This window comes from Zalophus californianus, chromosome 4, assembly GCF_009762305.2.
Source record: "Zalophus californianus isolate mZalCal1 chromosome 4, mZalCal1.pri.v2, whole genome shotgun sequence".
Lineage (NCBI taxonomy): Eukaryota > Metazoa > Chordata > Mammalia > Carnivora > Otariidae > Zalophus > Zalophus californianus.
The window spans coordinates 47,955,896-47,980,794 of NC_045598.1; the positions used below are offsets into that span (position 1 = coordinate 47,955,896).

Consider the following 24,899-nt stretch of genomic DNA (forward strand, 5'->3'; position numbering starts at 1 on the left):
GCTCCTGGGAGCCTTCTTTGATGACTTCTGGCCCCTGCCTGCCCTTGCCAACTTGAGAGGAAAGAGAGGGTGAGAAAGCCCTCTCTGCCGCCCCAGAGCCCACTGTCTTCACCTGTCCTCACCACATAGCACTTATTCTGGTCATTATCGGATTGGATTGTAATTGGTGACTTGCGTGGTTTCCTCAAAACCACGAGCCGAACTCTTGAAGAGAATCACCCCTGTACTCCCAGCATCTAACATGTTGCCTGGCATAGCGTTGCTGCTCAGTCAATGGCTGCTGCATTAATGTTACTTAGAGCTAAAAACGAACAAATAAAATTCTGGCATCCCTCATCTTGCTTAAATGTCACATAACTGTGTGAGATAGACTGCCGTTCTTTCTGTTTGACACATGAGAATATTGAGGCTGTGAAACTAACAGGCATTAGAGACAGGACAAGACCCCTAGCAAGATGGCTCCAAATCCTATTCTCTGTTCCACTACTCCCACTGCTCCTAAAATTGGAGGGTCTTTAGTGGGTTGGTACTCACAAATCTAAAAAGTGCTATGGGAACACCTAAGTCTTGGAGGTAGACACTGTCCCTGATTTTAAGGACTTCTATCTCTTTTTGGACCCATAATCTTAATCATCCCAAGAAAGTGAAAACATTGCAAGTTCGTGTCTAGTGAATACCAGCGTCCATTAGGAAAAAGGAAGAAGATAAGCCAGAGGTGTCATTCAGCCAACAGGCATTTGTCGAGTATCATCTAGTTCTCACACAATTTTCTGAGCACCTACTATGTGCTATGGTTTTTGCTAAACCCTGGAGTGTGTACGGAAGAGGTATATAACAAATTCTCTGCCCCTAAGGATGAAATAGTTAAGTTGCATGGAAAAACCCAGCACCTATGAGGCCAACGAAGTAGTGTTTTGTTCTAAGTTGTACTAGCTGTATGAGTAATGGCTGGAGGGAGGAGGAGCAGAGAGGGAGTAACCCATGTGGGATTGAGCAATAATGTTAACCTCTTACAGTCGTAGAACCTGTGTGATTTACAAAGCATGTTCATAGCCTCTGATTGTCATACAAGGTAGGTGGGGCAGGGTGGTGGTTCCCATTTTACAGTTGAAAAGAAAAATGGAGACCCAGAGAGTTAAGTGACTTTCCCTAAGTCACCCAGGAGTTGGCGATAAGCCTGAACTCAGGTCAGATCTTTGCCTTCTTTCCATGTCTAGCACCACGTACCTTTGTTGCTTGTCTGGATTCGTGCAAGAACCTAACAGATGTCACGTATGCACTTCCCCCTTCCAATCCCATCTCCTATTTGCAGCTAGAGTGATTTTTTTTAATTTATTCATTTGAGACAGAGAGATACAGAGAAAGAGAGAGAGCATGAGCAGGGGGAGCTGCAGAGGAAGAGGGAGAAGCAGGCTCTCCACTGAGCAGGGAGCCGGATGTGGGACTCGATCCCAGGACCCTGGGAATCATGACCTGAGCTGAAGGCAGAGGCTTAACCATCTGAGCCACCCAGGTGCCCAGATTTTTTTTTTTTTTTTTTAAATGTAACTGGATCTTGTCACTCTTATGCTCACTATCCATCCATAGCATCACACTACTATTTGGATAGAACTCAGGTTCCTTAATGTGGTCTTCAGGCCCTGCCTGGTTTGGGTTCCACCTACTTTCCTGGCTCATCTCATGATGCTTCTCTCAGCTGCCTTTGTTCCAGCCACACTCTCCTTCTGTCCTGTCCCCAGGCATGCAGTGAATGCTCCTTCTAGTCTCAGGATCTTTATACACATTGTTTCTCCTTCCTACAGACTCTTCCCGCCTTCTGTCAATGTATCTAACTCCTCTTCATCCTTGGATTTACACCATCTAATACACTAGTCACTAGGCATGTGTGGCTATTTAAATTTAAGTATTTAAATAAAAAACAGTTTAAAGTTTGGTTCCTCGGATGCACTGGCCACATTGCAGATGCTTGGGAGCCATGCATGGCTGGTGGCTACTGTATGGGGCAGCACAGACACAGAACATTTCCATCACTGTGGGAAGTTCCACTGGAGAGTGCTGCACCGAATCTTAGCTCAAAAGTCCAGTCCTTCAAGGAGGAAGCCTTTTCTTACCCAATATCACCTCCAAACTAAGTTCTATTTTACTTACTTACCATAGAACTTCACATGGCTTGTGAATCATCCATTTTTTGATGAATAATAAATAATAAAATATCAAATAATAAAAATAAATTTAAAAATAAATCTTTGATTTTTTTGAGTTGATCTCTATCTTATCTCCTAGATTTGATGTTTCAGGGGGGTAGGAACTACAGTTTGTTCACCCATATCCTAACGTCTCGTAGACTCAGGAAGTGTCAAAAGAATGAATGAGTAAAGAAATCGAGATCTCTATACTCCTAGTCAATGGAGAAGGCTTGAGGAAGGGTGTATGGCTAACTGGGACTCTGGAGAACTCTAAGAGATGACATTCAGAGCTGGAGGAATGGCATGGGCAGAAATGCTGACATGGGTATGTGAAGGAGCTAGACAGGGTTGGGGCAGATGGGTTCCAATTGGAGGAAGAGGGGAGACTGCATTGCATGAGGGGGCAAACCTGGGACAGCTGGTTCTGAGGCCATAGGGTATCTTCTAGAATCATCCTGTGTTTCAGATTGACTAGCAGCTGATTCAGGATGGCTTGCAAAGAACAGAAACTAAATTCAAGGATGCCAGTTAGGAGGCAGTTTCTTCTAATGAAGTTCTAGAGGCTGAAATTCCTTTGAACTATCAGCCCTGGGAGGCTAGGACTACGTGTGTCTTATTCAGCATGTGTACTCCTTGCTGGTACATACAGGTGCTTAATAATTTCTTTTTTCCTTTTTAAGATTTATTTATTCGAGAGAGAGAGAGAATGAGCGCACAGCAGGGGGAGGGGCAGAAGGAGAGGGAGAGAATCTTAAGCAGACTCCCTGCTTAGCACATGGAGCCCAAATGTGGGGCTCGATCTCACGACCCTGACATCATGACCTGAGCCAAAATCAGGAGTTGGACACAACCTACTGAGCCACCTGGGCACCTCAGTAATTTCTCTTTAATCATGAATGGCTGGGTGAGAACGTTGGCAGAGGAATAAATAAGAGTGACAAGACTGACTTTGGAAGGAAGATCTAATAGGACTTGGAGAAAGTGGAGAGGAAGGAGGTGAAGGTAGTTTCAGAATTTCCCTTCTTAGGAGAATGTTGGTGTCCTTGATATAAATGGAAGTGTTTGGTCTCCATTTCCACTTATCTTCAAGGGACACCACCACGCCTAAGCCAAGATGCTGTGTAGTCCTGGTCCAGGGTTGGATTTATGCATTGTACTAGTCACTAGAGTAAATTTTGTTAAATAGAGTGTCTCCAGGGGCCTTGCAGGTAACATACTCCCCATACAAGCTGTATTAGCCTGCTTGCTGTTCCCACCTCAGGTCTTTGCCCTGGCTGTTCTCCTGCCTGCAACAATTTCCCACCAGATTTCCCTAAGGTCAGCTCCTCAGGTCCTTTATGTGTTAACTTAAATCTCATATTCTCAGCAACCACCTCCCTCTTTTTTGGCACTCCTCATCCCCTTATCATTTCCTAGTACACTATATGTTTTTTTTTTTGTATTAGGTATTGTCTATTCCTAATTAAATGTAGTCTCCAAAGGAGCAAGGATTTTTTTTTTTTAATATTCTCTTTGTTTCCCAAATACCCAGAAGAGTGCTCAGACTGACTCGAGAAGAGGTTTGATTATATTTGCTGACTGATTGAACGTGTGAGTAATTGAATTGTGTAGGCAACAGGGAGTGATGAGCCTGAGGGAACCAGGGATTTCATAACCCCACACACCCTCAAGGCTGACAGAGGCATTCAGATCAAGATTGAAAAGAATACAGTACCATCCACAAAACTCAGTTGCGAGTTGGACTCTGTCTGCGAGGCCCTAGGCTTTGACCCTTGCTCCAGAGAGAGCTAAAGAAAAAGCCAGGTGTGCCTCTGACCCTCCAGTTCTCAGTTTGGAGGGTTCCAAAGGAATACTGTCCCCCCACCCAATATGGCAGAGCCCGCTGATTTAAAGCACATGCAGGACTGAACTGGTTCCCACCATCAGAACAAAGCGACGCACAATCCCTTCCCCAAATACTTGTTTGCTGCCCCATAGCTACGAGTTGACAGATGTTAGACAATGGACCAGGTTACCAAATGAAGTTGCAGAAATCTTCTCTGGAAATTCTTCAGAAGAGCAATGCGCTTTCTCTCTAGCTGTGGAAGTTCCCTCGATGCCAAGTCATTGGGGTGAGTTTACTGGACTGCTTTCTTCTTCCATTAATAAGAGCACTGAAAGGAATCCTCCGGTCAGAGGTCAAGTCCCAGGTACCTTCTGGGTAGTGTGGCCTTGACAGCCATCTTTCTGGGATGGTTTAGATGGGGGCGGGGTTGGGGAGTCGGGTGGTCCTACTCCTGGATCAGCATGATCATAAGACATTTTCATGTAAGGCTGAGGTTGTGGCTACCTAACCGAATCAGATTTAAATGCATGTCACAATTATTCTTCTAGTTCTTTTTTTTTTTTTAAAAGATTTTATTTATTTATTTGAGAGAGAGAGAATGAGAGATAGAGAGCACGAGAGGGAAGAGGGTCAGAGGGAGAAACAGACTCCCTGCCGAGGAGGGAGCCCGATGTGGGACTCGATCCAGGGACTCCAGGATCATGACCTGAGCCGAAGGCAGTCGCTTAACCAACTGAGCCACCCAGGCGCCCCTTCTAGTTCTTTGTGATTGATTTCTGTTGTAGAGATGGAGAGGTTGAACCTTTGTGAGTGAAAGGGCATGAGTAGAATTTAGAACTTTGTAAGTCTTCAGAGGGGTTCATAAAATAGATTGAAGAGAATATTTTCTTTGCACCTACTGGAAAGTTACTCCCACCATAATTCTTGAGAAGATTTGCATTTATTCAGTCTTTTTGATCACTATTCCCTTTGCCTCTCATTTGTCCGTGTGCTTACGTGACATAGAGCACGCTATGCTTTGTGCATAAGAAAGATTTCATGAATGTAAGTGTAGATTGGTCAGTGTTGTAAAGGTGTGCAGGGCATTCACCTCGTGCTGTGAGGCAAAGATATTGCCAGCAGTCACAGATGGGTCACTAGCAGATGTTCCCCCCACCCCTGGAATCCTAAATCACAAGTCTGGGATTCTAAAACAGGGAAAAAGAAGAATTGTGTATTTTAAATGGGGATGGACACTTTTGAGTTGAATTGTGTGGGATTAAAAGGTTATCATTTTTTGTTTTTTAGAGAGAGCATGCATGTGCTTTTGCATGCACAAGTGGGGGCGAGGGGCAGAGGGAGAGAGAATCATAAGCAGGCTCCACTTTCAGCATAGAATAATAGAAATAATCTATTATTTTACAACTTTAAAAATTATATAACAATGTAAAAAGTCTCCTGTTTCCTCCAACTGCAATTTCTGCTCTTAGAGGTAAACACTACTGTTAACAATTTGTTGTATACAAATTCATCCCTAGCTTATGATTTTTCAACTTTATGATGGTGCGAAAGTGATAGGCATTCCATGGAAACCATACTTCGAATTTTGGGTTTCGATTTTTTCCTGAGCTAGTGATATGTGATATGATGCTCTCTCTTAATGCTGGGCAGTGGTAATGAGCCGCAGCTCCCAGTGAGCCCTGTAATCCTAACGGTAAAGAACCAACACACTTACACCATTCTGTAACCATATAGATGTTCAGTTTTTCACTTCCAGTACAGTATTCAGCAAACTACATGAGATATTCAACACTTTAGTGTAAAATAGGCTTTGTGGTAGATGATTGTACCCAACTGAAGCAAATGTAGGTGTTTTGAGCACATTTAAGGTAGGCTAGGCAAAGCTATGATGTTTGATCGGTTAGGTATATTCAGTGCATTTTTGACTTAACGCTATTTTCAACTTATGATGGGTTTATCTGATGTAAGCACATCCTAAGTGGAGGAAGATCTCTATATTTTTTTAACCTTACTAACATGTCATGGATGTCTTTCCATTTCATCTTTAGCTGAACCTCTTTAAAAATATTTAACAATTTGAGGTATAATTTACATACCATAAAATCCATCCATTTAAATATATAATTCAGTGATAGTACTGAATTTACACATTCGTACAATTATCATTATAGTCACATTTTAGGATACTTCTGCTACTTTAAAAAAGTTCCTTTATGGCTGTTTGTGGTCACTCCCCAGCCCCAGTTATAGATAACTGTTTATCTGCTTTCTGTCTTTATAGTTACTCTTTTTTAGAAATTTCATATAAATGGAATCCTATAACATGCATTCTTTTGTGTCTGACTTCTTTCATTTAGCATAATGTTTTTAAGGTTCATTCATGTTGTTGTACTTAACAGTTGGTGCCTTTTTCTTGCTGAGTACTATTCCATTGTATGGGTATACCACCCTGATTAACCATTTGATTAAACTCTGACGGACATTTGATTTGTTTCCGGTTTGGGGGTATTATGAATAATGCTGCTATGAATATTTACATATAAACATTTATGTTGACATATGATTTTATTTTTCTTGGGTAAATGCTTAAGTAAAATTGCTTGGTTGTATGATAAGTTATATTTAAAAATTGCCAACCTGTTTTCCCAAAGTGGCTGTATTTTCCATTCCTTCCAGCAGTGTATGAGGCTTCTACTTTCTCCCGAATTTTCTAACTCTTAGTATTGTCAGTATTTTCCAATTGTGATTTAGTTTGCCTTTTCTTAATAACTAATGATGTTGAGTATATTTCCATGTACTTATTGGATATCTGTATGTCTTCTTGGGTGATGTGTATATTTAAATCTTTTGTCCATTTTGTAATTGGGTGGTTTTTCTTATTTCAGTTTTAAGAGTTCTTTATGTATTCTATACATAGGTCTATTATAAGATGTATGAATTGCAAATATTTTCTCCAATCTGTAGCTTATCTTTTCATTTTCTTATGGTTGCATTTGAAGAGCAAAATTTAAAAATCTTGATGAAGTCAAATATATCCATTTTTTTTTCTTTTATGAGTCTTGCTTTTAAAGAAATCTTTGTCTAACTCATGTCAGAAAATTTTCACCTACAAGTTTTGTGGTTTTATTTTTTACATTTGGAGATATGACACATTTTGAATTAATTTTTGTGTGCATGTGAGGTAAAAGTCTAGAAGTGTAAATTTTTTTTTGTTCTTGCATGTGAACATTTAGTTGTTCCAGCCCTATTATTTTCCTGTCCTTTTGCCATTGAATTGTCTTGGTACCTTTATAAAAAATTAATCAACCATAAATGTTTAGATTTGTGTCTTATATTTCTGTTCTTTTCCATTTAATCTATAAATTTATCCTATGCCAATCCCACACTAATTATATGATAGTTTTATATAAAGTTGAAATCAGGTAGCTTAAGTTCTCCAACTTTGTTCTTTTCAAAAATGCTTAGGCTCTTCTACATTCTCTACATTGCTACATAAATATTAAGAGCAGCTTGTCAATTTGTAAACAATAACAAAAAAATCCCAAATATCCAAAAACCTGCTGAAATTTTTATAGGGGTTGTGTAGAATCTGTAGATGAATTTGAGGATATTGCCATTTTCACAATGTTGAATTTTCCATTTCATGAATATAGCTTATTTCTCCAATTTGTAGCTTCTTTTGTAGCAATGTTTTATAATTATTAGGGCATTGGTTTTGAATTTCTTTTGATAAATTCATTCCTGAGGGCTTTTTTTTTATGCTATTCTGAATGGAATTATTTCCTTAATTTCAATTTTGATATGTTAGTTGCTCGTATATAGAAATACAGTTAATTTTAATATGCTAATCTTGTATCCTGTGATCTTACTAAACTTGCTTATTATTTCTAGTAGCTTTTTTTTTTTTTTTGGTAGCTATCTTAGGATTTTCTGCATATGAGATCATGTTTTCAGCAAAAAAAGGCACGTGAACTTCTTTCTTTCCAGTCTGTGTGCTTTAAATTTCTTTTCTTGCCTAATTGCATTGGCTGGAAACACTAGCTGCAGGTTGAATAGAAGTGGTGAAAGAGACATTTTTCTTTGTTTATAGTAGGAGGGAATCATTCATTTTATCATGAAATGTATTGTTAGCTGTAGGTTTTTGTAGATGCTCTTTATCAGGTGTGGAAGTTCCCTTGTCTCTGGGTTTATTAATTTGTTTTGTTTTTCTCTCTTTTTTCTGCATCTGTTGAGATGACCATTTGGTATTTGTGCTTTATGCTATTAATATGCATAATACATTAATTGATTTATGGATATAAAATCAACTTTGCATTCCTGGGATAACCCCACGTGGTCATAGTATATAATACATGTTTTGTAGTTAATATTTTGTTAAGGATTTTTACACCTATTTTCATGGCAGATACTGGCCCATAGTGTTCTTTGCTTTTGATGTCTTTGTTTGGCTTTGATAAGAGAGTAGTGCTGGCCATGTAGAATTTGTTGGACAATGTTCCCTCCTTCACTATATCCTAAACAAGTTTGTGAAGGAATGGAATTATTTCTTCCTTGAATGTTTAACAGAATTTGCCAGTGTAGCCATCTGGTCCTAGAGACTTTTGTTTTGTTTTATTTTGCGTTTGTGGGAATGTTTTAAATACAATTTTGATTTTTCAAGAATAAATCCTTCTCAAAAATTAAATGCTTTGATTTTTCAAGAATAAATAAATGTGGCTTTATTCACATTCCATAGCCCCCAGATGCTTGTTTTTGATTATTTTGTCCAGCTTGATATTTTTATTTTGCTGAAAGAATTTGCCACCCCCCTTCAGAGTACCACACTCAGAAGCTACTTCTCTGCATCTTTTTAATGGCTGTACAATATTCCATTTTGCAGATGTACCATAATCTAATAAAAAATAGTTTTTCCAAATTTTAAATATATTCTTAAATAGTGATACAGTTAAATTTAATCCACATACAACTTATGCTAATAATTCACTGAAGTAGGTTCCTAGAAGTGAGTTGGCTGGGCAAAAGTTATGCACATTTTTAATTTTAATAAATACTCTAAAGTTATTCTCCAAAATTTGTACCAAATTATTACAGAGATAGAATAATATAAGAGAAGGTCCACTTCTCTCTATCTGCCACTACTGTATACTGTTAATCTTATACATATTTGCCAATGTAAAAGGCAAAGATTGGTGTATTTTTATTTGCATTAATTTATTTAAGTGGAGTTGGGAATCTTTTTTTATGCTCTTTGTTTCTTTTTATTTTATGAAGTGACTTGCCATGTCCTTTGCTTGATTTACGATTAGATTGGTTGTCTTTGTCTCACTAATTTATAGGATCTTCTGTTATTTTAGTTATATGAAACTTTTATCTGTTTTCTGTTGTAAATATTTATCAATTTAGCCGTTCACTTTTTTTCTAGTCGTAACTGTTTTCAGTCTTTTAAAAGCCTGTCTTGTAATTTATGTTTTTGTTTGTTTGTTTTTAAAACAGCAAGTTGTACAAGGGATTGATGTAAACCAAATCCGAGGGCTTGGGTTTGATGCCACGTGTTCTCTGGTGGTTTTGGATAAGCAGTTTCGTCCTTTACCAGTAAACCATGAAGGTAGGACCATTCCACTTTCTTTCCCTGGTGGTGGGAGACTGGCTGGGCCCCAGGTGTAACATGAGGTCAGGTGTCTCTTATTGCCATGGGTGAGATTTAGTGGTGGAGCACGGAGGCCAGAATCATGTCCTGGAGGTTACCTGCTTAGAGAACTGTTGGTGGCAGTGGTGACATGGGGGCTGGATTAGGGAGAGACTTGGCTCACTAATGCATAGAGCCACAGTGGAGAGCACACTGAAGGAAGGACATGGAATCATTAGCTCATAGTGAGCAGCCTTGAAACAGGCAAGTGGTCTGGGTGTTTTCTGGGAAGGGAGTGTCAGTGCCTGCAGTTGCTTTGTGTATGATACTCCCATAGCATCTTTATTTGGATAGGTGAGCCAAGTCCATATAAAGGAAATAGAATAAGGTAGACAGGACCATGCATCACACAGAAGCTGGAAACAGATTGGCTTCTTTGTTTTCAGTAGCCAGACCAAAGGACATTCCCACTTAATGACATTGTCCTAATAGAGACTTGTGAGTATAATAATGAGCTGTTCCAAATGTATGTGCCACTTGGCTTCACCATCAGAAGCTTTTCATGGGTCAAGATCTGTCCCTCTTGGGAAATTTTAACAAGTAGCACAACACTGAGGTTGCAAACCCAAAAGCCCATAGTAGTCGGGTAGGTAATGAAAATGAGTAAAGTGGACCAGGTTTGAAAAAAACCCGATAGCACATGTGTGGAGATAAATTTCAACTAATTTTTAACCTTTTCATGAGCAGAAGACATTTGGGATGGTGGAGACCACAGCACAGTGGAAATTGCATGTTCCATCTAAGGAGCGTGGCTCTAGGCATCGTCAGCGAGTTGTTGCCAAGATAGCCATTGCAAATGTGTTTTAGGCCAAGATTGTGTTTGAGAACCCTCTGCAGTGGACACTACTATCGCAGTGCCCTTCTTAACAGGTGGCTATGGATACCAGGGTACACTGGGACACCTTGGAACTGGAGTCAGAAAGGTCCTGGATCTCAGCTCTGTTCATGCTGAGTCATGACACCTCGAGCGAGTCACTTTCCCTCTGCATTTTCTGAAAGAATTGGAATTTAGCTTTGCTGTGAGGATTGAGAGCCTGACACCTGAATGCTCAGAAACATTTCTTCCATCCGATCATGAATTCCTAAAAAGAGAATGTGTACCACTCACTTTTATGGACCTAATTCATAGAATAGTGATTTATATAAGTTACATGTGCTGGAAAAAGTATGCAAATGGATGGATGGTTAGAACACAGTGGTAATGATGTCCGTCTTTCTACACACACACATACACACACACACACTCACACACTCACACACTTTTCCCCCTTTTTGCCACATTTATTAGCACCTCCCATGGGCCAAGCCCTGTCTCATTGAGTGTTGGGATGTCAAAGACAAACATGAATGTTCCCTGTTCTCAGTGGCTGATCACTGGCTCGCCTGGCATTGTTCTGGCCTAGGAGGGCAGAACAGCCCCAATCTGGGCCACTTCAGAAAGCACAGACCGAAGAAATGGGGCTGGGCCTAGCAGATCTCAGCTTGCAGCAGCAATAAGCACTCTCCAGTTATGAGATATGGCCAGCCATGGAGCTGGCCCCTTGGGGAAGCTGTCAGCGCTTCCTTGATTGACTTGCTTTCAGTAGTGACCAGGCGATGGTCTCTTAGGGATGCTGTTGGATGAGTTCTCATTTGGGGTGGACTTTAAATGTTAACAGCCCTAGGATCCAAGTGCGCTAACCTCTGATCTGCTAAAATGTGTGGTTTTTAATTCTGGCTTTATATTGAAATCAACGTGGGATCTTTTAAAGTCCCCGATTCATGAGCCTTACCTCCAAGATTTGTATTCGCTTGACTTGTGGTGAGAGTAGGGCATCAATATTGTCAGAGTTTCCTCCATCGTTCTGGTATGTAGAGAGAATCACTGGGTGCAGCTGAATGGGCAGCTAAGATAGCAGCAACAAGAAAGAACACTTGAAGTGGAAGAGAAGAGTTCCCTGTTAAGCCTGCTTACATATGCATCCTCTCTGGGTGCCATCTTTTTTCTCATTGTAGGTGGAATTGCCTCCTGTTAACAGGCCTTCTATTAAAACAGTAGTTAGGTTGCAACCCTAATTATAAGTGTTGAAATAATTTTATTCCACCAAAATGGTTAAAATATACCCATTCATCAAATGCATCCAGCAGTATGTGCCCCTTACCAGCTTCTTGCCTTTCAACGGGTTCTATTAAGGTTAGATTTTATCTGAAATGGATTATCTTGTGCTAGAAAATGAAATTTTAATTTTAAAGGTGAGTCAAAGGTTGTTTCAAGACTTCTTATGCCTGCATGGCAGTGAACAGCTCTTGGCTAACTGGAGTAATTGTGAGGAGCAGGCAGTGAGGTCAGGAAATTAACCATCACCATTTAAAGGCAAACCCACAACACTGGCAAAAATACAAAGACGGTAACAAAAAAAAAAAAAAAAAAAGATAAGGGAAAAAACCCCGAGTAAATTAAGTACAGTAGTTTAAGAACATTAATCATGACTACATGATAAAATATTCTCATTTTAGCCTCTTCTTGTTTGATCTTCTTTCCTTTGAAGATCAGACAGCCCCCAGGTTGGACCGTGGAGCCAATGCTTCCAACTCTGCGACCCCCCCCCCTCCCCAACTCACAGCACAACTCTGCTTGGGTCATCCCAGCCGCAGGAGCTCTTGGGAGCAAGAAGAAGCACGGGTGGTAATTCAGGGTTGGGGAGGGAGTTATCACTTAGGCTACTCTGCAATAGAAACCTAATATTGAGATGTTTTTGCTAATTCATAGTGATTTCCCACAAGCATACCTCCTGTGAGATATTCAGAATGTTAATTGAATGAATACATGGATGAATCATCTGCCCATGGGTAAACTGATTGTATAACCCAAATTCTGCTCTAGTAGTTGCTTCTAATTCTCTTAAAACGTGACACTTTCTAAGGCCTGTGCTTTATTTCACGTGCTGACCCTTTCGTGTTAGAGCCTCCTTCCTCACCCTCCCTTCATCTGGCTGACCAGCAGCCAGTCGTTTTCAGAACTAAATGAAAGCGTCCCTGCCTTCTGGAAGCTCTCTGTGCAGCCTTGGGCTCAGCTGTGCACAGCCTCCTCTGTGCTCCATGTCCCACTTCTGTTCTGACTGTTGACTTACCTGGTAGACTGGCTTTGTCCATCCAGCCACAGGCTGCATACAGGCAGGACTGTGGCATATTCTTCCTGGCATCCCAGCACCCCGCACTGTGCTTGGCAGGTAATAGGTGCTCAGTGAGAGATTAAATGAGCTTTCTTTTTTTTTTTTAAGATTTTATTTATTTATTTGAGAGAGAAAGAATGAGACAGAGAGAGCATAAGGGGGGGAGGGTCAGAGGGGGAAGCAGACTCCCCACCGAGCGGGGAGCCCAATGCAGGACTCGATCCCAGGACTCCAGGATCATGACCTGAGCTGAAGGCCGTCGCTTAACCAACTGAGCCACCCAGGCGCCCTTAAATGAGCTTTCAGTGGAGTCCTTTATTTGTGATTTTCTGTAAGAACCGAAAAATGATTAACTTCCTATTTTTTGTTCACAATGCGAATCATTAATTGATAATCTTCATATACATATATGTAATAAGCTAATAGCGTCTCACAGTTTCATTGTGCAGTTCTGTGTTTTGAGAGCCTCTTCCTGTAGAGGCAGTAGGAGCTGCCAGTTGAAGGTCGTCCCAGTTGAAAGTTCAGCGACAGGTGTTTTTGTCTTGAAGCCATTGCAGTTGCATTTATGTAATATTTAAGAAGCAGTATTAACATCGTTCCCCCTTTTTTTTAAGATTTATTTATTTGAGAGGGAGAGAGAGCACGCGGAGGGGAGGGGGAGAGGCAGAGGGAGAAGGGGAAAGAATCTTAAGCAGACTCTGCTGAGTGTGGAGCCCATGGTGGGACTTGATCCCATGACCCTGAGATCATGACCTGAGCCGAAACCAAGAGTCAGCTACGCCACCAGGTGCCCTGACATTGTCCCCCTTAACACGCACACATACACACATGCATGTGTATGCGTGTGTGCACTTGTGTGTCTGTGTTTGCCTACACACCCACAGTCTGATTCCGTGATGATTCTGGGATGAGACCTGGACATCAATGTTTTTAAAACTATCCTGGGTGGTTCTAATGTGCAAGGAGGGTTGAGAACCGAAACTTTAAGCAGTGATATTATACAGTATAATCACTCAGCTATTTAAAAATAAATCTTAGGGGCACCTGGGTGGCTCAGTCGTTAAGCATCTGCCTTCGGCTCAGATCACGATCCCGGGGTCCTGGGATTGAGCGCCGCATCGGGCTCCCTGCTCGGTGCGGAGTCTGCTTCTCCCTCTCCCATTGTCCCTTCTCCCTGCTTGTGCGCTCTCTCTCTCTTGCTCACCCTCAAATAAATAAAATCTTAAAAAAGAAACCAAACAAATCTTAGATGTGTCTCTGGAAGGTTTCAGGTATTTCATCTTATTTTCCAAATATTACTGTTGTTTGAGGAGCTTCTGTGGGACCTGAACCCCCCAGCAGGCAAAGCTGAGACTGAGTCCTTGCCTCATCATGGTGGTGATGACCTGACTTCCATATTTTCTTAGGTTGGCATTTTTTTTCTTTCAGTTTTAAAGATTCTTTTTCAGAGACATGGCAAAGTAAGGAAAATAAAATTTGTAGCTTCTTGTGTACCCACTACTGAGGATAAAGAGATGAAAATTTGCCATCTTTACCACAGACTTTTTTTAAGAGAAGAAGTACTTGAAGCTTTGGCTCATGCCTCCCCCTGCCCCCGCACCCCGCCCCCCTGGCAGGTGACCGGGCTGCTGTAGTTGGTGTTCATAAACACATTGTTGCTGTGCTTTGCCAACATATGTGTCTACCCTCAACAACAAACAATATATATGGTGTTTAAAAATATCCCAGCTGGTAGCGTTATTCATGTTGATATGTGTAGCTTGAGTTTAAGTTTGTTGTACCAATTTATTTATCCATTCTCTCGGCACAGATCTGTTTCAAAGCACGCTATATGCTTTTCCAAGCTGTGAGATAGGAGGCATGTCTTAAATCTTGGAGTCAGTTTGTCATGGAAAACGACCCAGGTCAGAGAGTTGTTTTGAGGATTAAGTGAGATGATGCGAATAAAATGTTTAGCACAGGGCTTGGGGCACACACACACATGCACACACACACATACACAGAGCTTTATAAATATTTGTTATTAGCAAAGATATATAATTGCTACAGCTCTTCTGCAATTGCAGAATAATGTGTGAAGGGCCTGGTTCAATTACTGTTGGGTCCCCTTTTATCTTTCCCTTTTATTATCTCCCAGTTTATTCATTGCTGCTCTCTGCATTTTGCCATCCAGGAAGCAGAGGACTGTAAAAGTATTGGCTTGCCCATTAGTACATGAGGAATTAATCGAGGCCGTGGAAGGGAGAAAGGGACAGTTTGTTCCTGTGTGGGCTGCAGGACGGTAGAGGTCGGATGTGAGGTGCATGCTTGCGCTGCCTTTCCAGCTAGTTTTAAATTCTGTTTCTTTTTTCTTCTTCTTGAGAGCCTACTATAGGATAGCTACTTGCCTTTATGTGCATTGCCTTGTTCGGTGAACAAAAAAAATCTCAATTAACCCTTAATGCTATTAGGTGTTGTTATCCCTGTTTTATAGGTAAGGACACTTAGGCTAAGAAAAATTTAATGACTCTTGTGAGGTATCTCCACCTGTAACTGAAATAGTGCGTGTTCCCCATGAGGTCCGCCTGATCCCCAGACTGAAAATAATTCCATTGCTTCCCACTCCATGAAACCGAGAGAGGGGGATAAAACAGCTGAGTTAACTGATTTTAATCAAAGTGACTAGAAGAAGTGGGGCTATAAGCAGATAAAAGCCATCGTATGGATGTAGTTGGCATGTTATATTGGATATATTATTCTGTTGAAGTGTCTGTCCAAACAGATCTTAAAAAGCCAACATACTGTTTTAGGCTTACTTCATAGGCTCTTTTCCTGAAGATAGACCCAGAAAAGGTTTTCTGGAACAAAAGGGATAGGAAAGGAGAGGAAGAAGTTGGGAGAGAATGAACGAGAATCTACTATATTGGTAGATCTCAATTGGTTTTGTTTTTGTTTATTTAATTTTTTTTGGTGATTTTTACTAATTTTATTTATTTATTTATTATTATTATGTTATGTTAGTCACCATACATTACATCATTAGTTTTGGATGTAGTGTTCCATGATTCATGTTCACGTATAACACCCAGTGCTCCACGCAGAATGTGCCCTCTTTAATACCCATCACCAGGCTAACCCATCCCCCCACCCCCTCCCCTCTAGAACCCTCAGTTTGTTTCTCAGAGTCCATCGTCTCTCATGATTCATCTCCCCCTCCGATTTCCCCCCTTCATTCTTCCCCTCCTGCTATCTTCTTCTTATTATTCTTTTTTTTTTTAACATATAATGATCTCAACTGGTTTTAATGTCGACATTTGACCCTGGGGTGACACTTAAAGGACACATCGCGCGAAGGCAAATCCAAGGCTTGGGTGGAATGTACTAATTCATGTTGGTGGTAGCCCTCTCCCTTGCTGTTGTTGATGTATGAAATTATAGTAGTTGTGCACATTGGTGCCTTTGGGATTCCGGAAGTGCCTCCTTGAATTAGAAGGCTAAGATTGTGCGTGTGTCTTCCCCTCTCTCGTTTCTGCTAGGGGATCCCCACCGAAACATCATCATGTGGCTGGACCACCGGGCGGTCAGTCAGGTCCACAGGATCAACGAAACCAAGCACAGCGTCCTGCAGTGTGTCGGTGGTGTGATGTCTGTGGAGATGCAGGCCCCGAAGCTTCTGTGGCTCAAAGAGGTGAGCACCTAGGGTGGAGCGAGTGTGGTAATCACAGCCGGGCATTCTGTTTATGCCCGGTGCCAGGCGCCATGCTAAAATCTGTTACGTTTGACTTTTCCCAGCAGCTCTCTGATGAAGGTTGATCCCAATTTATTGATTACGTTGCAGTTAAATCATTCCTGTTTTTAGGTGCTAACTTTAGGCAGGCACGGTTCTAAGTGTTTGACACAGATTATCTTTTTGAATCCTAGCAGCCACCTTATGAAGGTAGGGGTTGTCTCTTTTTTGGGGGAGGGGGTGAGGGTTTTCTGTAGACAAGAAAACTAAAGCTAATAGAGATTAACCAACTCACCCAAAATGACATGATAAGTATATGGCAGAGCCAGGGTTGGAACCTGAGACTGGCTGACTCCAAAATCAGTTCTCTTAATATCCAGGACTCTCCTGGAGTTCAGAGGCTGATTACCATTCAGTAGAAAGTGGCAGAGCTGGGCTTTAAGTCCACATCTTCTGACCAGAACCTTCTTTCTTTGTGCACTTGTATCCCCCGAGGATTAATCTGACGTTGGTGGCATGTTGGGGTTTTTCATGTCGCCTGAACTTGAGTTTCCCTGTCCTTGAGTGATACAGTGATCTCTGGATGGAGCCCTTGTGGGTGGTTCCTGTTTCCAGATGTTCAGATCCATTATGAACTGCGGATAATGGTGATGTCAGCTTCATGGTGCCCAGTAGGGATGGATGTGTGAGAAAGTTCAAGTCCTCTGGGAACCTCGGGGACTTGAAAATCCCTAGGTGGTCTGGTGAGGAGAGAATCCATCTAATGAGTAAGACCTGGCATGATTCATTTACTGGCTCTGGGGTTTCAGGTGATCTGAGTCTTCGATTACTCAAAAAGTATTTGGGGGTGAGGGGAGTGTAAGGGTGCTGAGGAGGTGTCCCTGGATTGCCACCGAGAGCAGAAGAGACAGAAGCAAAGAGGGCATCAGTAATCAAGGGAGGTTTGGCTTGTTACCTGTTTAGCATATTGAGCTGTTATGTAAGCTTTAATTTGCGAAAAGGCTTCTATATTTATTAAGAGTCTGAAAACCAGAACGTTTTAGGAGTCAGGGGTTTCTGACTCTACTGGCATCACCTTATGAGACTTTGAGCAAAGCAGTTCTCATCCCAGGCCTCACTTTGTCCATCTATAAAGTGAGAGAGCTGGTCTGAACCAGTTTGAAAACCTGATATGAATATATCCTGAAATACCAGTCAGAATATAGAACTACTCCACACTGCCCACACCTTCTGCTTTGTGTTCTGTAGACGTTAATTGATTTAATCTTAGCAAGCTCTGCCTGATAGACAGCATGGGAAACTGAGGCTGACAGAGATAGCAGCATGATTTTCCTAAACAGATGGTAGAGCCAGAATTTAAACCCATATCTGCTGGCCTTCAAATCCCAGCTCGCCTCATCATGTTATGCTGCACTGAAATCCCTCTTTAAGGTGTGTCACTTAGGGTAGGACCAGGAACAAGGGAAGTGGTGTTTTTAAACCAACCTAAACACGGTGCAAGGAAACAGATGGGTTGGATACATCACACCCTTCTTGACCACAGGTAAGTAAGAGCTGTACTGAATTAAGGGAGGAGGATCAGGTAGGTGGTCATTGGTATATCCTGAGGGTCTTATTGAGCACCTGCTTCATGGCTGGCTTGGGACTGTATATCCCAGGAGGTCTGAATACACATCTGGTGTGAACCTCTCTGGATGCTCAGCGCTGTGCGCTTGAGATCAAACTGTACTAAATAAAGCACATAGAAAATAATTAGGTTCTAGATTGCATGGCATTCAGTGATTATGACCTCCAGAGACTGACCATCCATCCATCTATCTAATCAGTTCCATTTCAGAGTTTTCTGAGAAAGACCTGAAACATTATCTCATCGTGTATTTAACTACCTGACGGTTGAGCCTCAAATCGGTTTTTAAAATTTCTTAAACTTATTTTTATTTATTTATTTTTGGTAAACACGTACAGGAATCCATGCTAAGAATTCCTTTGATTTTTATCATGATTGCAAATTCAAAATAAAAGATACTGCCTAATACCAGTTTTAGCATTTTCTCCTTAAAGGCTGACCCAGATGGCTTATGACCCTTTTCTGACTTGAAGGTGTAAGTGAATCATCTGAGGATCTTGTTAAATTGTAGATTTCTGATTTAGTATTCCTGGGGTAGGGACTGAGAATTGGCATTTCTGACAAGCTCCCAGGCGATGCTGATGTTGGTGGCCCACAGACTTATAAAACCACTTCTAGTTCGAGAAGCTCTGTGCTTTATATCCTGAAGAGCACCTATTTGTGGAGAATCAGGAGACAGTACCTTCTTTTGAATGGGGCTATGGGAGACTGGGGGACCAGGAAATTAGATACTTTCAAAGAGTTGTTGAACAGCACATCAGAGTCAGAACGTGACTCTGTGCTAAGCTCATGGGGCTGTCATTTGTTTACTCCCTTATTCACTCTTTAATTCACCAAATATTAACTGAGGTTCTGCTGTGACCCAGCAGTGTCACAGGCACTGGGGACACAAGCACAGAGAGGACTCAGGCTTACCCTTGAGGGGTCCAGTGTCCTCTGGGGCAGTGGTGGGGAAGCAAAGGGGGGGTTTGGGTGGAGGAAAGAGACATGGAACCAGAACTGTCGGAAGATGTTCTAAGCACCTCGATAAACGAATATGCAAAGTGCTTTTGGAGAAAATAATTTGCTTCCGGGAGGAGTTCTTGAAGATGAGTCTCAAGATAGGAATGGAGGTTTTGCCTAATAGAGAAGACAGGGAGGAAATTCTAGAGAAAGGCTATGGTTCATTTTTGGTAAGGTACGTAAGTCCTGGGATGAGAGCCCAGGATGCTTCTCTGAGTGTAGTAGGAGATGAGGCCAGGTAAGTAGCCTGGGCTCAGTTTGTTAAGGGCTTATTTGGTGATAGATGGTTTTTAAGCGAGGGGGAGGGAATGTCTTAGATAACTTTGGCAGGGAGGTAGAGACTGGATTAGGGGTGAGGAAATGTGTGTGTGTGGGAGTAAGAACCAGTTTTCATACTTTCCTGATTATAGCACTTTGTTGGCTTGGCTTTGCTCTTAGGATAAATTCCAAAATTTGTAACACAGCCCAGAAGATGGTATGTGATATCATTTTCACCTACCCCTTTCAGCTTACTGTGTGCCCCTCACCTTGCTCACTCTCTCCTCCGGGGCCGCATCAGGGTGTCTCAAACATGCTCTGTTCTTTGCCACCTCCGTCTTGACTAGGGGTTGGCAAACTCCAGTGCATGGGCCACATCTGGCCTGCTGCTTGCTTGGGATGTTTTGGGAGCAAAGAATGGGTTTTACTTCAAATGGCTGAAAAAGGATTCAAAAGGAGAATGATGCTTTGTGACTTGTGAAAATTATGTGAAATTCAGATTTTCAGGGCCATGAAGTTTTATTGAAACACAGCCACACTCATTCATTTATGTTTTGTCTGTGGCTGCTTTTGCATCACATTTGCACCTTCAAGACAAATGCATCACAGTGACAGAGCTGAGTAGTTGAGACAGAGACTGTGTGCCTGCAAGGCTGAAAATATTTACTCTGTAGACCATTAGAGAAAAGTTTCCTGACCCCTGGTCTTGGTGATGTGATGCTATGCTTTCTGCCCCTGAATATTCTTCCCTCTACTCAACACTGATCCTGACTTATCATTCAGGTTTCAGCTTTATTGTTATGTCTTCAGAAAAGCCTTGCCTGACTCTCCAGTAAATTAAAGATCTCTTTCCATTGCCCTCTTACTTCACTGTATCTTTCTTAAATTGTAGTGATGTATTATTTTGTATGATGATTTGCATGGTGCTTGGGTCTTCCCACCACTGTAATCCATGGGGGGATGGAGAGCCTATCCGTTTTGTTCATGACTGTTTCGCTACCCCTAATCAGCCTGGCATATAGTAGGTAGTCAATAAGTAGTTTCGAGTAGGGGCTCGGTAAGGGGCTTTTGCAGTCCCCCAGGTGAGAAGTCATGAGGCGTGAAGTAGGTACTGTGGGGTGGAGAAGAGATAGGTTCCAGAATTTTTAGAGCATACTATCAGCAGGATGTGGAGGCTGATTGGCTATGAGGAGCGAGCGAGATGGCAGAGTCAGAGCTGACCACTCACTTTAGTGCTGCTGTCATTTGTGGGCTCCTTGTCCTTAGCCTGGAATCTGATGACATCGGGAGTCGGGCAGAATCTGGAGTTCAGACTTCCCAGAAGATCCAAGTGATAGACTAGGACCACCGCAGCTCTTGGGCAAAGTCACGCGGGTCCTGGTTCTGCAATGTGGAATTTTAATCGTGTCCTTTACATTTAAAATTTGTGTGTTTCAGGTTGATGTATGTCTCCTTAATAAGAATTGTCAGATAAAAGGAGAAATGCCATTTGAATTTTTCATAACCCCCAGCAGTCTGGCTTTTCCATTTGGTCTCAATGATTCTGACTCTCATCTTAATGAAGGCCAAATGTAAATTAAGTTCTGTCAAGGCTGGAACAGCTGGAGTCTCCTATCTTTATAAACATGAAACATTGCAGGGTAACAAGGTGCAGACTGGGGAAGGTCAAGAGAGTTAAAGGCTGATGCCGATCCTGACAACTCAGTGTTAATGGAAGATAATTAACTGGCGTGTAGGGGCTGCGTGGAGATCTTCCAATCCGACTTTTAACTCATTTCCTCTTTTTGCCATTGTCAGCAGAGCAGAAAGCTAATCATTTTATAGTTTGAGATTTTCATTGTTCATTCCCAACTGGAACCGACTGGCTGGAATGTCCGAGGATTTTGTTGGTGGGTTTAGAAGATCTGTCTGCCCCCGCCTCCCCCATCTCCCCCCAGTTCATGCCTCTGTGCTTCTGTTCCCCTGATAGCGTGCTGGGAAAATGAAGAAATGATTCTCTGGTTCTAATGTGCCTCTTGCTGTGTATGTAGATTCTTTGGAGGAAGCTGGGAGTTGGGATGCCTAGAGAGGTGGTTTGATAACTTCCTGTTAGCTGTGGAAGGTGTGAGTCTGGAGTGCTTTTTGTGAGAACTATTGAAACAAAACAAAACAAAACAAAACTCCTTGAGAGGTCAGGAAAGGCTGGTTCTAGTCCTTTCTGTGAAGTAAGAGGCTTGTCCCAGCTCATTTTTAGTTCCTTGTCTGGCCTCATTCTTTCCTTCTTCTTGACTGTATAATAACATCTATTATCTTAGATTGTTTCTTGCTTGAAATTCTGTGGAAGATAAACAAAGTTAATTTCCTTTCTTTGAAATATACCATTTCTTTTTTAATGGCAATTATGGTGGGAACTACGGTCTTTCTCTGTGAGTTACCCTGGCTTTAAATTGCACGTATAGGCCTATTATTGTTCACCCACATTCATCAGACCTTAGCAGTAGAGCTGATATAAGATATTGGGGAAATTTGGGGGATAAATCACAGTTGTATAACAGAAGTGAAGTACAGGATTTGAAGCCAGACACACTTGCATTTAAATCACTCTCTGCCACTTACCAATTCTGGGACCTCAGACGAATGGAATCAACTTCTCTGAGTCTCACAGTGTTGAGCTGTAAAATGAGACTAGTAGTGTCAGCCTTGTGGAACTATTATAATTTAGTCAGATATTTGTAAAGCACTTTATGCAAGTAGATATTCAGATAGTAGTTACCTCTTCACTTCCATTGCATGAAAAAAAAGTGTGTTCTACTGATGGTCATGTCAGTAATATCCTACCACCAACTGAGAGAATTTTAAAAACTAGAATATCTTATTTCACGTAGTTGGCTGTAATGAGTAGTATTTTTCCTATTTGACTAATAGCTAAGGAAAGCATCTAAAAACCACCATGAGGTTGTCAGAGACAATCATAGAAAATATCCAGTACAATAGTACAAAACATTTTCAGAGTCATTCATTTATGTGAATCATCCACATCCTATGTGTAATCCCTATACCAGAAGGCAGCCGACTTTGAGCTTTGAAGCAGATTTACCTAATACCTTCTACTGTTTCCCCTGAAATTCACCATTGCCTCCAGCCTCAGCATTATTTTATTTCACAAAGATTATTTTATTTACTCTTCACACCCGACTTGTGGAGTCGATATGATCTCTTTTTGTGGGTAAGGAAACTGAAACTCAGAAACATTAAATGACTTACAGTCTCATACTGAGTGAGCAAACCTCCATCGGGAGCCATACCACAGTTCTGTCCCCTGTACCCATCCTGTGGGGGCCTCTGTAATCCACTGTTGGGATCCAGAAGTGGTCTTTGCCTTCAAGAGATTATAGTCTGTTGGGAGAAGAAAGGTAACGGCTCACCTGAGCAATCAGATCGGAGAAAGGAAACAGGTGAAGACAGTAGCTAAAGCGTATATAGTGCTAATTATGTATCTAGCACTTTTCCAAGCATTTTATCCATGGTGAACTCCTCTAATCCTCACTGCCACCCTATGAAGTATCAGATGATAAAACAGACTCAGAGATGTTAAGCAACTTGCCCAAGGTCACTCAGCTAATAAATGGCAAGGCTGGGATTGGAACCTTGGCATTTCAGATCTAGAATCTGGGCTTATCACCATTTCTCCCTACCGCCTTCTTCAGGTGTTTGCCTTGCAAGGTTTGGATAGATTAGTTCAGGGAAGAAATTTGTAAGTGATAACTTCATTGGATGGTGGGTTCATTTTTTTTTCCTTTAACAAATATTGTTTATTGTCTCCTATGCAATAGGCACTGTGTTGGGCGTTAGAGATTCCAAAGTAAGCAAGACAGTAAGGGCCCTGGGTAGGCTTCTGAGAACTTAGATTCTAGTATAGAGAGGCAGAAACTAGACAAAGAGACAAATACACACACACACACACAAAGTGATTATATTTTCTGGAAAATGCTATGAAGGAAAAATACAGATGAACAGATTTGGCATGGCTGGCATGTTCTCTCTTGGGAGGTTTTGTTTGACCTGAATGATGATGATTTCAGGAAGAGAGGACAGCAGATTCATGAGGGGATGAAAGTACCTGTGAGATCAGCAGAGGAGATCAGCAGGGCTGGGAGGGTGTGAGCAAGGCAGAGAGTAGTGGGACGTGGGTTGGAGCACTGGGTAGGGACCAGCTCCTGCATGGCCTTGAGGCCATGGGCAAGAATTTGGATTTTATTCTAACAGTAGTGGGGAAGGGTCAGTGGATTTTAATCATAAGTATGACATGATCTCTGGTTTATGACGTAGAAATCACTCTGGCATAGTACTGGGTAGGTAATAAATATTTGTATAACAACAAAGTTTACATTATAATGTTAAAAGGAAAAATTACAAAACTGCAGTCTTATGAATATATTTGTTTTAAGAAATTATTAATATAGAGGGGGTACTGGGTGGCTCAGTCTGTTAAGTGTCTGCCTTCGGCTCAGGTCATGATCCAGGGGCCCTGGGATGGAGCCCGGAATTGGGCTCCCTGCTCAGAGGAGAGCCTGCTTCTCCCTCTGCCTCCACCTCTCCCCCTCACTCGCGTGGCTCTCTCTCTCTCCTTCTCTCTCTCTCTCAAATAAATAAAATCTTTAAAAAAAGTTATCAGTATAGAAAAAAACTGGCTGTGTATACAAAAAACGTTAACAACGGGGCAATAGTTTGCTACTGTTATAGCACAGTGCTCATGCTTTTATTACTTCTTGGTAATTTTTTCATGAAAAAAATAATCTTGTAGTCCTAGCTAACCTTTCTGGTTTATACTACTTTGTCACTTAGCATAGGAATTTTTTCTTCTTGGGCATGTTTTCCTTAAAAGCACCAACACAGTATTATTACCCCATTATACAGATGAAGAAAACAAGACCCAGAGGGCTTAAATAGCTTCCCCAAAGCTACACAGCAAATATAGGTGGTGCCAGGATTTTCTCAAATCCAGCCCTCCTCCAGGTCCTGGCCTCTCCGCATCAGACCTCAAGGCCTGTTCTCAAAGAGCACTCGTTTCTTGCGACACGCCAGGGCTGCCGGCTGGCAGCCCACAGGCCGAATCTGGTCCCCAGATGGGTTTTGTTTGACCTTACCCTGTGCTTGAAAACAAAAACAAAAACAAAAACTTTTTTTTTTTTGGTATTCGTTTTCAACATTTAAAAACTAAGAAATTTCACATAAAAATCCAAATTTTCTGCTTCTTTAGAAGAAATAACAAAAGGATTTGGCAGTCGGGGCCCACATTCCCATGTGGAAGGAACTGGCTAGTGCTGAGCACGCGCTGCCCCCTTTAGAAGGGGCAAGTGTCCTTCATTTCACAGCCATCCCCACCCAGCTTGCTCTGCTCATTTCCTTTCCCAGCATTACCCTCTAGGCGTTTGGATTGGAGACCCAGTCTGTGGGAATTTGTTCAAGGAATCCATC

General features: G+C 41.7%; 1 protein-coding gene across 15 annotated transcripts in view; it reads left to right on the forward strand.

Moving 5' to 3' along the window:
- The window catches only part of FGGY (FGGY carbohydrate kinase domain containing), a 410,509-nt gene that overhangs the window by 20,451 nt on the left and 365,159 nt on the right, over positions 1–24,899 (forward strand). For 12 of the 15 annotated variants that reach the window (XM_027572804.1, XM_027572889.1, XM_027572878.1 and 9 more), the window contains 2 exons: positions 9,505–9,616; positions 16,365–16,516. The exons of 1 other annotated variant lie outside the window; for it this stretch is intronic. In XM_027572804.1, the coding sequence (XP_027428605.1) occupies positions 9,505–9,616; positions 16,365–16,516 (264 nt within the window). Of the gene's footprint in view, positions 1–9,504; positions 9,617–16,364; positions 16,517–24,899 lie in introns of those variants that run through there. 2 more of the 15 variants (XM_027572903.2, XM_027572909.1) reach the window with 2 other exon arrangements.